General features: G+C 44.5%; 2 protein-coding genes across 2 annotated transcripts; both read right to left on the bottom strand.

The window, feature by feature from the left end:
• Positions 1 to 238: 238 nt before the first annotated feature.
• On the bottom strand, positions 239 to 4,239 carry LOC145421357 (uncharacterized). Its single transcript, XM_080291591.1, has 5 exons — positions 4,132 to 4,239; positions 3,814 to 3,918; positions 3,543 to 3,710; positions 3,306 to 3,422; positions 239 to 3,106 (listed from the first exon to the last, which is right to left on the bottom strand). The coding sequence occupies exons 1-5, from the start codon at positions 4,178 to 4,180 to the stop codon at positions 594 to 596; spliced, it is 2,952 nt and encodes a 983-aa protein (XP_080147717.1). The 5' UTR covers positions 4,181 to 4,239; the 3' UTR covers positions 239 to 593.
• Positions 4,240 to 6,850: 2,611 nt separating this feature from the next.
• On the bottom strand, positions 6,851 to 10,779 carry LOC113009429 (uncharacterized). Its single transcript, XM_080291592.1, has 5 exons — positions 10,672 to 10,779; positions 10,354 to 10,458; positions 10,083 to 10,250; positions 9,846 to 9,962; positions 6,851 to 9,646 (listed from the first exon to the last, which is right to left on the bottom strand). The coding sequence occupies exons 1-5, from the start codon at positions 10,718 to 10,720 to the stop codon at positions 7,206 to 7,208; spliced, it is 2,880 nt and encodes a 959-aa protein (XP_080147718.1). The 5' UTR covers positions 10,721 to 10,779; the 3' UTR covers positions 6,851 to 7,205.
• Between the last annotated feature and the right edge of the window lie 2,611 nt (positions 10,780 to 13,390).

The raw sequence follows: 13,390 nt of genomic DNA, 5'->3' as shown, positions 1-13,390 counted from the left end.
TAATCTGACATATTGTGGCGGCTGCGGCTGTCAATTTTGTTTGGGTTTTATTTTTAAAATTAAACCCATTTTAACCGACTGGTATACATGTGTGACCCGTGGGTCACACAGCAGATTTAGGAAATGGCCTTGAAACACTTCATTGTATCTTGATCACAAGTAATATACAGCAGATTAAGTAGAGAGAGAAATTTAGAAAATCAAAGGGACAAAGGGAAACAAATAAACAATAAATAAATATAATTGTGCTTCTTTCTTTTATTTACAAAGCATGCTTTGCTATTATTACAAGGACTCCTTTGTTTCACCCACTTGGTATAAACTAAAATCCAGACATATACATACATGGAAAACAATATGCATATAACACATATTTAAAATAAATATTATAAATAATATTAAGTATTGAACTGACACAATTGACTATGCCAACAAACAAAGAAGTCTTGCATACTTATTCCAAGTCTGCTTCAACAATACTCTATTACCTTTTTTCATGGACTTCAGTTTAACAGTGATTTCTAAACAACTCAAATCTCGAAAAGGTTTGTGACATCATATGTTTTTTTGTTTGTTTTTGTGTTATTCAGACTTCAATGAAAGGTAAAGAGAAGGAGTCCAAGCAGCAGATGGATCATTCCCAGTCTGATGGAACAAGCATCACTTTTGGTTGTGGAGGCAGTAGTTGTACTTGATCCTGCAGTTGAAGTTGTAGTTGGGGTAGTGGTTGTAATTTCAGTGGTTGTAGTTGGGGTAGTGGTTGTGGTAGTTGAGGCAGTGGGTGTAGTTGGAGTGGTGGTTGTAGTTGGTGTAGTGGTTGTAGTTGTAGCCGTGGTTGTAGTTGGTGTAGTGGTTGTAGTTGTAGCCGTGGTTGTAGTTGTAGTTGGTGTAGTGGTTGTAGTTGTGGCCGTGGTTGTAGTTGGGGTGACGGTTGTAGTTGTGGTGGTTGTTTTTGAGGCGGATGTTGTAGTTGGGGTACTGGATGTAGCTGTAGTTGGGGCGGTGGTTATAGTTGGGGTAGTGGATGGAGTTGTAGTGATAGTAGTCGGGGTGGTGGTTGTAGTTGTAGCCGTGGTTGTAGTTGGGGTGGTGGTTGTTGTTGAGGCGGTGGTTGTAGTTGGAGCGGTGGTTGTTGTTGAGGCGGTGGTTGTAGTTGGGGTGGTGGTTGTAGTTGGTGTAGTGGTTGTAGTTGCAATGGTAGTTGTTGTTGAGGCGGAGGTTGTAGTTGGGATGCTTGTTGTTGAGCTGGTTGTTGTAGTTGGGATACTGGATGTAGCTGTAGTTGGGGCGGTGGTTGTAGTTGTACTGGTTGTAGTTGGGACTGTGGTTGTAGTTGTAATGGTTGTCGTTGGAGCGGTGGTTGTAGTTGTAGTGGTTGTTGTTGGAGCGGTGATTGTAGTTGTGGTGGTTGTTGTTGGGTTGATGGTTGTCGTTGGGGTGGTGGTTGTCGTAGCACTAGTTGTAGTTGGGGTGGTGGTTGTAGTTGCAGCGGTGGTTGTGGTTGTACTTGCGGCGGTGGTTGTAGTTGGGGTGGTGGTTGTGGTTGTTGTTGCGGCGGTGGTTGTAGTTGGGACGCTGGTTGTAGTTGGGGTGGTGGTTGTAGTTGCAGCGGTGGTTGTGGTTGTAGTTGCAGCGGTGGTTGTAGTTGTTGTTGGGGTGGTTGTTGTAGTTGCGGTGGTGGTTGTAGTTGTAGCTGGGACGGTGGTTGTTTTCGCGGCGGTGGTTGTAGTTGCGACGGTGGTTGTTGTTGGGGTGGTGGTTGTAGTTGCGGCAGTGGTTGTGGTTGTAGTTGCGGCGGCTGTTGTAATTGGGGCGGTGGTTGTAGCTGGGGTGGTGGTTGTAGTTGTGGATGTGGTTGTAGTTGGGACAGTGGTTGTGGTTGCGGCAGAGGATGTAGTTGTAGCTGGGACGGTGGTTGTTGTTACAGCGGTGGTTGTAGTTGTGGCGGTTGTTGTAGTTGGGGCGGTGGTTGTGGTTGCGGCGGTGGTTGTAGTTGTAGCTGGGATCGTGGTTGTGGTTGCAGCGGTGGTTGTAGTTGCGGCAGTTGTTGTAGTTGGCGCGGTGGTTGTAGTTGTTGTTGGGGTGGTTATTGTAGTTGCGGTAGTGGTTGTAGTTGTAGCTGGGATGGTGGTTGCAGCGGTGGTGGTGGTTGCGGCGGTGGTAGTAGTTGGGGTGGTGGTTGTAGTTGGGGTGGTTGTTGTAGTTGCGGCAGTTGTGGCAGTTTCCGCGGTGGTTGTAGTTGGGACGGTGGTTGTAGTTGTGGCAATTGTTGTAGCTGTAGCTGGGACGGTGGTTTTGGTTGCAGCAGTGGTTGTTATTTCGGCGGTGGTTGTAGTTGCGGCGGTTGTTGTAGTTGGGTTATTGGTGGTGGTTGTTGTTGGGGTGGTGCTTGTAGTTGCGGCAGTGGTTGTAGTTGGGACATTGGTTGTGGTTGCGGCGGTGGATGTAGTTGTGGCTGGGACGGTGGTTGTTGTTACAGCGGTGGTTGTAGTTGCGGCGGCTTTTGTAGTTGGGGCGGTGGTTGTAGCTGTTGGTGTGGTGGTGGGTGTAGTTGCGGTGGTTGTAGTTGCGGTGGTAGTAGTTGCGGTGGTTGTAGTTGCGGCGGTGGTTGTAGTTGGGATGGTGGTTGTGGTTGTAGTTGTAGCTGAGATGGTGGTTGTGGTTGCAGCGGTGGTTGTAGTTGCAGCGGTTGTTGTAGTTGGGTCATTGGTGGTGGTTGTTGTTGGGGTGGTGGTTGTAGTTGCGGCAGTGGTTGTAGTTGGGGTAGTGGTTGTGGTTGCGGCGGTGGATGTAGTTGTAGCTGGGACGGTGGTTGTTGTTAAAGCGGTGGTTGTAGTTGCGGCGGTGGTTGTGCTTGTAGTTGGGGTGGTGGTTGTTGTTGGGGTGGTGGTTGTAGTTGTAGTTGGGGTGGTGGTTGTAGTTGTAGCTGGGGTGGTGGTTGTAGTTGTAGTTGGGGCAGCAGTTGTAGTTGGTGCTGCAGAACAGGCAACACCTGATACTGTACCAACGCTCTGCATGAAAGGTAGAGAACCCAGCATTGAAGCAGCTGCACACAGGTTTGCAGATGCGCAGCCGTAACCTGGATACGTGCCGGTGCTGCTTTTGACTGCAGATGAAAAAGAAGAATTTCAGGATATGTTTTAAATTGGCTACTTTCCAGGAAGCTTAATATATTTCATGCAAAAAACAACTTAACAGCTTTTTAAAATTTTCCGCTCATTTATATGTCAGAAGTATCACAAAAGAATTTGAAATCATCTTTGATTGAAAACCGATGACACAACTGATACAACATAAAGACTTACTCGTTGATTGGAAGCATTGGTTCTCCACTCCCTGACACTGTAATGTGGAGGAGCACTGACCAGTGGAAGGGTCACAAAAGTTGCATACTCCACCATTATTTGACTGAGAAGCAGGATCTGAAACAGAAAAGAAGGCCATTTCATTTCAGAACAGAGACTCTTACAACATCAGATTATTGTTTTTATTTCTTTATATTATTCTTTTGTCATCAATGAGCAATGTAGTATTTAACTTACTTGGCAGAGTTACTGAGTTGCAGTTATCTGTGTTGCAGCATTGAGCAGAAGCCAGAGCACTTTGAAAACCCAGGTCGACTGAAAATGTCTGAGAGGTTACGGCTGGACACAGGAAGGAAGATGCACATGCCTTGTAGATTTGTGTGACCGGAGTTCCAGATGAAGTAGCTACAAAGGCAAAGTCCAGTTTGTTAATGTTGATGGAACACAAATAGCTTCACAGTGGATGTAATTTAGTGAAAATATTAAATATTATATGAGAAAACATTACCTAGAATGGTAGCTGTAACACACATTGGTTCCGATGAGGAGCATGTAAGTAGTGCTGTGCTTGAACATGCTGAATTTGTGCAGGTTTGGCACTGGAGGGCTCCAGCTGCAATCAGGAGAGGAATACAGAAATGATCATCACAATTTAAATATATAGCAAATAGGAGATGTTTTGAAAGTTCATATTGGGTTACAGCAGGTTACAGTTGAGTCAATACTACTCACTAACTTTGGAAAAAAATTACAATGTAAGATAAAAAAAGATTTAAAGCTTTAAATTAGACTCCCTTCTACCTGCAGGTGAAATGAGTGTAGTTACCTGTGGTGGAGAGTGCCCAGAGAAGAAACAGAGAAAACAGCAGCTTCATTGTGATGAACAGGTCAGTTCTGCAGATTAGTTTCCCTGGACTGTGATACTAAAGCTGAGGAGCAGCACTGCACTTTATATACTGAACAGGTGACATCAGGTTTGGGTGTGTTTACATTTTTACAGCATGATCATTCATACAGTCAAGTCTTCTTTCGTCAAATCATGATGTCAAAGCATCTTACCACGCCTTTCTTCTTCAATTAAACAACAAGTATTCATGCATCAAAACAAGCTCAGAAATTTTCTTTTACGTTGTTAACTTTTCATTAAATAAGAATGACTTCATGTCCTGTTTCATGAGTCATAATTGACACAACTTAGATTTTTGGTAAATGGTAAATGGACTTCTTGCACAATGGTCCATCATTTATCGCAGGAGTTACGTTTTGGAAACAGCCTGCGACAGATTAAATCTGCAAAGTAGCCAGCTTTATTTTTTAAAAATATTATAGATGTTTTAAGGCTGTAAAACCCCTCATTACACACTTTATACACTGAGTTTTTTTGAGTTTATTATATTATTTATCATTTCTAGTCTTTGGTTTCTTTGTTAGAGTTCTGTCTTGTGGTTTATGTCTCTGTGTAATCCTTAGTTGCTGTCTCCCCTGTCTGCTATATCCCCGTGTCCAGTCAGTGTCTGCCCTGGTCCCACGTCTCTGTTCCCTCTGTTGTAGTGCCTGCCTGTGAGTCTGTCGCTGTGTCCCAAAACGTCGGTTGCATCCTCCGGAGGCCGCATTTGAAGGCCAATTACGTCACAGTCAGGCGACGAAGGCTGTCCCAAATCGTCGACTCCTTCAAATGCGGCCAACAAATGCGTCCTTCATTTCCCCGAATTTGAAGGCTGGGTCGGGTGTGTCCTTCATGGCCCACCATATCCCAGAATTCATAGCGCGGCCCAGCAAAATTTCAGCTGCCAACAATGGCGGCCGCTGCTAAGTTTTAAAATTAGTCTTATTACTCTTTCTGGGTCACAAAATAAACTTAAAACATATTTTCAGGCGAGATGTAGCTGTGTAAATCTCAAATATCTGCTTGATTTATCAAGACATCGCATATTTGAAAAAGTGCGCCGACGTTTTCGGAGACGTCTGTTACCCACCCGCTCGATAGCAAGCCGGGGGGTGCAGTGGTCACTCGAGCCGGCAAGAACAGCGGACTCGCGGCTTCATCGTTTTCAGATCCCCGCTCTTTTGCTACTCAGGTTAAACATGATATATAAGTCACTCGGATAACTTAAAAATGTAATTGTTTGCCTTTTTTTCTGTGTTTTATTTGTTCCTGAGTAAATCGGTTTGGCTGTGATTAAAGTTATAGTTTTTACACAGCTGAATAAACGTCAAGCAGACAACTGATTATCAGAAGTGTGACATCAAATGGTGCAAGTAAAGTGGTGCTTGACCACTAGCTATTAACGTGTGTCCCTAGTGCTCGCGGTGGCCAACCGAATTAACCCTCTTGCCCAAGGACAATGTCCCGCATCCGGAACAGAGGGGAGGCATAACCCTCAGAACATTTTGCGCCCCTAGGAAGTCCAACTTCCCGTCCTAAGTACTTTAAATAACTCTGGAAGCATCACTGTGGACTCTAACCGCCAGTTTATTATCTGATGCCCGGGTCCCACCCTATAATCAATATGGGAATAAAATTCCCTGACCAAATGTCCTAATCTAATCTCAAAGTAAACGAAAAAAGAAGTAGCAAGAGCATGAAAAAACGATACCAACATGAGGTTGTTGACGAACTGGTGGTGAACGAGAGTCTAGGTGGAGCTTAAATCCTCAACCTGATTACCCAGAATCAGCCTCAGGTGTACAGGAGTGCAGGAGAGATGATGGCTCCGCCCAGGGGTGGAGACCAAGGAACTCGGGTGAATGATGGAACTTTCCAGTCAAACCTCAAGGTCCTGACAGAGGATCATTGCCTTATTGTGTAAGTGTATAAACTCTATAACATTTAAGTACTAAAGGCTGGACAATAGAGAATGCTGCAAAATATCACTCAGATTTGTGGTGGAGAGTTCCCTGCCCTCCTCCCAGAAGATGACCCTGCTGATGGTCATGAAAACTGTACAGAGGATTGTAAGCAGCAGCCTCCCCAGCACCAAATGCATGTGAGATAGGTGAGTCCTGAGAACTGCCCCTGATAAGCAGAGCTGGTTTTCGTCAGTTATATCGTTATCGCAAATTTTCAAATGTATATCGTGATAAATATTTTTGGTCATATCACCCTGCTCTAGTGTGACGCGAACTTGTGGACAGGTAATGAAAGCAAAATAATTGGAGAGATACTCCCGCTGCGTTTTACTGTCTAGCATAAGTGATCTCCTGCTTTTATTTACAGAGTACAGAGCTGCTGCTTTGCCGAGTGGATTTCTGGCTGCGGGCCGAGGACCCGATACAGCGGTGTATTTTAATTTGTTTTAACCTGGTGTAATCTGACATATTGTGGCGGCTGCGGCTGTCAATTTTGTTTGGGTTTTATTTTTAAAATTAAACCCATTTTAACCGACTGGTATACATGTGTGACCCGTGGGTCACACAGCAGATTTAGGAAATGGCCTTGAAACACTTCATTGTATCTTGATCACAAGTAATATACAGCAGATTAAGTAGAGAGAGAAATTTAGAAAATCAAAGGGACAAAGGGAAACAAATAAACAATAAATAAATATAATTGTGCTTCTTTCTTTTATTTACAAAGCATGCTTTGCTATTATTACAAGGACTCCTTTGTTTCACCCACTTGGTATAAACTAAAATCCAGACATATACATACATGGAAAACAATATGCATATAACACATATTTAAAATAAATATTATAAATAATATTAAGTATTGAACTGACACAATTGACTATGCCAACAAACAAAGAAGTCTTGCATACTTATTCCAAGTCTGCTTCAACAATACTCTATTACCTTTTTTCATGGACTTCAGTTTAACAGTGATTTCTAAACAACTCAAATCTCGAAAAGGTTTGTGACATCATATGTTTTTTTGTTTGTTTTTGTGTTATTCAGACTTCAATGAAAGGTAAAGAGAAGGAGTCCAAGCAGCAGATGGATCATTCCCAGTCTGATGGAACAAGCATCACTTTTGGTTGTGGAGGCAGTAGTTGTACTTGATCCTGCAGTTGAAGTTGTAGTTGGGGTAGTGGTTGTAATTTCAGTGGTTGTAGTTGGGGTAGTGGTTGTGGTAGTTGAGGCAGTGGGTGTAGTTGGAGTGGTGGTTGTAGTTGGTGTAGTGGTTGTAGTTGTAGCCGTGGTTGTAGTTGGTGTAGTGGTTGTAGTTGTAGCCGTGGTTGTAGTTGTAGTTGGTGTAGTGGTTGTAGTTGTGGCCGTGGTTGTAGTTGGGGTGACGGTTGTAGTTGTGGTGGTTGTTTTTGAGGCGGATGTTGTAGTTGGGGTACTGGATGTAGCTGTAGTTGGGGCGGTGGTTATAGTTGGGGTAGTGGATGGAGTTGTAGTGATAGTAGTCGGGGTGGTGGTTGTAGTTGTAGCCGTGGTTGTAGTTGGGGTGGTGGTTGTAGTTGGTGTAGTGGTTGTAGTTGCAATGGTAGTTGTTGTTGAGGCGGAGGTTGTAGTTGGGATGCTTGTTGTTGAGCTGGTTGTTGTAGTTGGGATACTGGATGTAGCTGTAGTTGGGGCGGTGGTTGTAGTTGTACTGGTTGTAGTTGGGACTGTGGTTGTAGTTGTAATGGTTGTCGTTGGAGCGGTGGTTGTAGTTGTAGTGGTTGTTGTTGGAGCGGTGATTGTAGTTGTGGTGGTTGTTGTTGGGTTGATGGTTGTCGTTGGGGTGGTGGTTGTCGTAGCACTAGTTGTAGTTGGGGTGGTGGTTGTAGTTGCAGCGGTGGTTGTGGTTGTACTTGCGGCGGTGGTTGTAGTTGGGGTGGTGGTTGTGGTTGTTGTTGCGGCGGTGGTTGTAGTTGGGACGCTGGTTGTAGTTGGGGTGGTGGTTGTAGTTGCAGCGGTGGTTGTGGTTGTAGTTGCAGCGGTGGTTGTAGTTGTTGTTGGGGTGGTTGTTGTAGTTGCGGTGGTGGTTGTAGTTGTAGCTGGGACGGTGGTTGTTTTCGCGGCGGTGGTTGTAGTTGCGACGGTGGTTGTTGTTGGGGTGGTGGTTGTAGTTGCGGCAGTGGTTGTGGTTGTAGTTGCGGCGGCTGTTGTAATTGGGGCGGTGGTTGTAGCTGGGGTGGTGGTTGTAGTTGTGGATGTGGTTGTAGTTGGGACAGTGGTTGTGGTTGCGGCAGAGGATGTAGTTGTAGCTGGGACGGTGGTTGTTGTTACAGCGGTGGTTGTAGTTGTGGCGGTTGTTGTAGTTGGGGCGGTGGTTGTGGTTGCGGCGGTGGTTGTAGTTGTAGCTGGGATCGTGGTTGTGGTTGCAGCGGTGGTTGTAGTTGCGGCAGTTGTTGTAGTTGGCGCGGTGGTTGTAGTTGTCGTTGGGGTGGTTATTGTAGTTGCGGTAGTGGTTGTAGTTGTAGCTGGGATGGTGGTTGCAGCGGTGGTGGTGGTTGCGGCGGTGGTAGTAGTTGGGGTGGTGGTTGTAGTTGGGGTGGTTGTTGTAGTTGCGGCAGTTGTGGCAGTTTCCGCGGTGGTTGTAGTTGGGACGGTGGTTGTAGTTGTGGCAATTGTTGTAGCTGTAGCTGGGACGGTGGTTTTGGTTGCAGCAGTGGTTGTTATTTCGGCGGTGGTTGTAGTTGCGGCGGTTGTTGTAGTTGGGTTATTGGTGGTGGTTGTTGTTGGGGTGGTGCTTGTAGTTGCGGCAGTGGTTGTAGTTGGGACATTGGTTGTGGTTGCGGCGGTGGATGTAGTTGTGGCTGGGACGGTGGTTGTTGTTACAGCGGTGGTTGTAGTTGCGGCGGCTTTTGTAGTTGGGGCGGTGGTTGTAGCTGTTGGTGTGGTGGTGGGTGTAGTTGCGGTGGTTGTAGTTGCGGTGGTAGTAGTTGCGGTGGTTGTAGTTGCGGCGGTGGTTGTAGTTGGGATGGTGGTTGTGGTTGTAGTTGTAGCTGAGATGGTGGTTGTGGTTGCAGCGGTGGTTGTAGTTGCAGCGGTTGTTGTAGTTGGGTCATTGGTGGTGGTTGTTGTTGGGGTGGTGGTTGTAGTTGCGGCAGTGGTTGTAGTTGGGGTAGTGGTTGTGGTTGCGGCGGTGGATGTAGTTGTAGCTGGGACGGTGGTTGTTGTTAAAGCGGTGGTTGTAGTTGCGGCGGTGGTTGTGCTTGTAGTTGGGGTGGTGGTTGTTGTTGGGGTGGTGGTTGTAGTTGTAGTTGGGGTGGTGGTTGTAGTTGTAGCTGGGGTGGTGGTTGTAGTTGTAGTTGGGGCAGCAGTTGTAGTTGGTGCTGCAGAACAGGCAACACCTGATACTGTACCAACGCTCTGCATGAAAGGTAGAGAACCCAGCATTGAAGCAGCTGCACACAGGTTTGCAGATGCGCAGCCGTAACCTGGATACGTGCCGGTGCTGCTTTTGACTGCAGATGAAAAAGAAGAATTTCAGGATATGTTTTAAATTGGCTACTTTCCAGGAAGCTTAATATATTTCATGCAAAAAACAACTTAACAGCTTTTTAAAATTTTCCGCTCATTTATATGTCAGAAGTATCACAAAAGAATTTGAAATCATCTTTGATTGAAAACCGATGACACAACTGATACAACATAAAGACTTACTCGTTGATTGGAAGCATTGGTTCTCCACTCCCTGACACTGTAATGTGGAGGAGCACTGACCAGTGGAAGGGTCACAAAAGTTGCATACTCCACCATTATTTGACTGAGAAGCAGGATCTGAAACAGAAAAGAAGGCCATTTCATTTCAGAACAGAGACTCTTACAACATCAGATTATTGTTTTTATTTCTTTATATTATTCTTTTGTCATCAATGAGCAATGTAGTATTTAACTTACTTGGCAGAGTTACTGAGTTGCAGTTATCTGTGTTGCAGCATTGAGCAGAAGCCAGAGCACTTTGAAAACCCAGGTCGACTGAAAATGTCTGAGAGGTTACGGCTGGACACAGGAAGGAAGATGCACATGCCTTGTAGATTTGTGTGACCGGAGTTCCAGATGAAGTAGCTACAAAGGCAAAGTCCAGTTTGTTAATGTTGATGGAACACAAATAGCTTCACAGTGGATGTAATTTAGTGAAAATATTAAATATTATATGAGAAAACATTACCTAGAATGGTAGCTGTAACACACATTGGTTCCGATGAGGAGCATGTAAGTAGTGCTGTGCTTGAACATGCTGAATTTGTGCAGGTTTGGCACTGGAGGGCTCCAGCTGCAATCAGGAGAGGAATACAGAAATGATCATCACAATTTAAATATATAGCAAATAGGAGATGTTTTGAAAGTTCATATTGGGTTACAGCAGGTTACAGTTGAGTCAATACTACTCACTAACTTTGGAAAAAAATTACAATGTAAGATAAAAAAAGATTTAAAGCTTTAAATTAGACTCCCTTCTACCTGCAGGTGAAATGAGTGTAGTTACCTGTGGTGGAGAGTGCCCAGAGAAGAAACAGAGAAAACAGCAGCTTCATTGTGATGAACAGGTCAGTTCTGCAGATTAGTTTCCCTGGACTGTGATACTAAAGCTGAGGAGCAGCACTGCACTTTATATACTGAACAGGTGACATCAGGTTTGGGTGTGTTTACATTTTTACAGCATGATCATTCATACAGTCAAGTCTTCTTTCGTCAAATCATGATGTCAAAGCATCTTACCACGCCTTTCTTCTTCAATTAAACAACAAGTATTCATGCATCAAAACAAGCTCAGAAATTTTCTTTTACGTTGTTAACTTTTCATTAAATAAGAATGACTTCATGTCCTGTTTCATGAGTCATAATTGACACAACTTAGATTTTTGGTAAATGGTAAATGGACTTCTTGCACAATGGTCCATCATTTATCGCAGGAGTTACGTTTTGGAAACAGCCTGCGACAGATTAAATCTGCAAAGTAGCCAGCTTTATTTTTTAAAAATATTATAGATGTTTTAAGGCTGTAAAACCCCTCATTACACACTTTATACACTGAGTTTTTTTGAGTTTATTATATTATTTATCATTTCTAGTCTTTGGTTTCTTTGTTAGAGTTCTGTCTTGTGGTTTATGTCTCTGTGTAATCCTTAGTTGCTGTCTCCCCTGTCTGCTATATCCCCGTGTCCAGTCAGTGTCTGCCCTGGTCCCACGTCTCTGTTCCCTCTGTTGTAGTGCCTGCCTGTGAGTCTGTCGCTGTGTCCCAAAACGTCGGTTGCATCCTCCGGAGGCCGCATTTGAAGGCCAATTACGTCACAGTCAGGCGACGAAGGCTGTCCCAAATCGTCGACTCCTTCAAATGCGGCCAACAAATGCGTCCTTCATTTCCCCGAATTTGAAGGCTGGGTCGGGTGTGTCCTTCATGGCCCACCATATCCCAGAATTCATAGCGCGGCCCAGCAAAATTTCAGCTGCCAACAATGGCGGCCGCTGCTAAGTTTTAAAATTAGTCTTATTACTCTTTCTGGGTCACAAAATAAACTTAAAACATATTTTCAGGCGAGATGTAGCTGTGTAAATCTCAAATATCTGCTTGATTTATCAAGACATCGCATATTTGAAAAAGTGCGCCGACGTTTTCGGAGACGTCTGTTACCCACCCGCTCGATAGCAAGCCGGGGGGTGCAGTGGTCACTCGAGCCGGCAAGAACAGCGGACTCGCGGCTTCATCGTTTTCAGATCCCCGCTCTTTTGCTACTCAGGTTAAACATGATATATAAGTCACTCGGATAACTTAAAAATGTAATTGTTTGCCTTTTTTTCTGTGTTTTATTTGTTCCTGAGTAAATCGGTTTGGCTGTGATTAAAGTTATAGTTTTTACACAGCTGAATAAACGTCAAGCAGACAACTGATTATCAGAAGTGTGACATCAAATGGTGCAAGTAAAGTGGTGCTTGACCACTAGCTATTAACGTGTGTCCCTAGTGCTCGCGGTGGCCAACCGAATTAACCCTCTTGCCCAAGGACAATGTCCCGCATCCGGAACAGAGGGGAGGCATAACCCTCAGAACATTTTGCGCCCCTAGGAAGTCCAACTTCCCGTCCTAAGTACTTTAAATAACTCTGGAAGCATCACTGTGGACTCTAACCGCCAGTTTATTATCTGATGCCCGGGTCCCACCCTATAATCAATATGGGAATAAAATTCCCTGACCAAATGTCCTAATCTAATCTCAAAGTAAACGAAAAAAGAAGTAGCAAGAGCATGAAAAAACGATACCAACATGAGGTTGTTGACGAACTGGTGGTGAACGAGAGTCTAGGTGGAGCTTAAATCCTCAACCTGATTACCCAGAATCAGCCTCAGGTGTACAGGAGTGCAGGAGAGATGATGGCTCCGCCCAGGGGTGGAGACCAAGGAACTCGGGTGAATGATGGAACTTTCCAGTCAAACCTCAAGGTCCTGACAGAGGATCATTGCCTTATTGTGTAAGTGTATAAACTCTATAACATTTAAGTACTAAAGGCTGGACAATAGAGAATGCTGCAAAATATCACTCAGATTTGTGGTGGAGAGTTCCCTGCCCTCCTCCCAGAAGATGACCCTGCTGATGGTCATGAAAACTGTACAGAGGATTGTAAGCAGCAGCCTCCCCAGCACCAAATGCATGTGAGATAGGTGAGTCCTGAGAACTGCCCCTGATAAGCAGAGCTGGTTTTCGTCAGTTATATCGTTATCGCAAATTTTCAAATGTATATCGTGATAAATATTTTTGGTCATATCACCCTGCTCTAGTGTGACGCGAACTTGTGGACAGGTAATGAAAGCAAAATAATTGGAGAGATACTCCCGCTGCGTTTTACTGTCTAGCATAAGTGATCTCCTGCTTTTATTTACAGAGTACAGAGCTGCTGCTTTGCCGAGTGGATTTCTGGCTGCGGGCCGAGGACCCGATACAGCGGTGTATTTTAATTTGTTTTAACCTGGTGTAATCTGACATATTGTGGCGGCTGCGGCTGTCAATTTTGTTTGGGTTTTATTTTTAAAATTAAACCCATTTTAACCGACTGGTATACATGTGTGACCCGTGGGTCACACAGCAGATTTAGGAAATGGCCTTGAAACACTTCATTGTATCTTGATCACAAGTAATATACAGCAGATTAAGTAGAGAGAGAAATTTAGAAAATCAAAGGGACAAAGGGAAACAAATAAACAATAAATAAA

This window comes from Astatotilapia calliptera, chromosome 17 (assembly GCF_964374335.1).
Source record: "Astatotilapia calliptera chromosome 17, fAstCal68.1, whole genome shotgun sequence".
Classification (NCBI taxonomy): Eukaryota; Metazoa; Chordata; class Actinopteri; order Cichliformes; family Cichlidae; genus Astatotilapia; species Astatotilapia calliptera.
Note: the sequence above shows the minus strand (reverse complement) of the source record. Positions and strands in the feature narration are given on the sequence as shown.

Bases quoted from the DNA above. Each gene is read 5' to 3' on its own strand.
- LOC145421357 (XM_080291591.1), bottom strand. From the start codon at position 4,180: ATGAAGCTGCTGTTTTCTCTGTTTCTTCTCTGGGCACTCTCCACCACA. The intron at 3,711-3,813 runs GTAATGTTTTCT...TTGCCTTTGTAG, and splicing joins TGTTACAGCTACCATTCTAG to CTACTTCATCTGGAACTCCG. The intron at 3,107-3,305 runs GTAAGTCTTTAT...TTTCATCTGCAG, and splicing joins CCAATGCTTCCAATCAACGA to TCAAAAGCAGCACCGGCACG.
- LOC113009429 (XM_080291592.1), bottom strand. From the start codon at position 10,720: ATGAAGCTGCTGTTTTCTCTGTTTCTTCTCTGGGCACTCTCCACCACA. The intron at 10,251-10,353 runs GTAATGTTTTCT...TTGCCTTTGTAG, and splicing joins TGTTACAGCTACCATTCTAG to CTACTTCATCTGGAACTCCG. The intron at 9,647-9,845 runs GTAAGTCTTTAT...TTTCATCTGCAG, and splicing joins CCAATGCTTCCAATCAACGA to TCAAAAGCAGCACCGGCACG.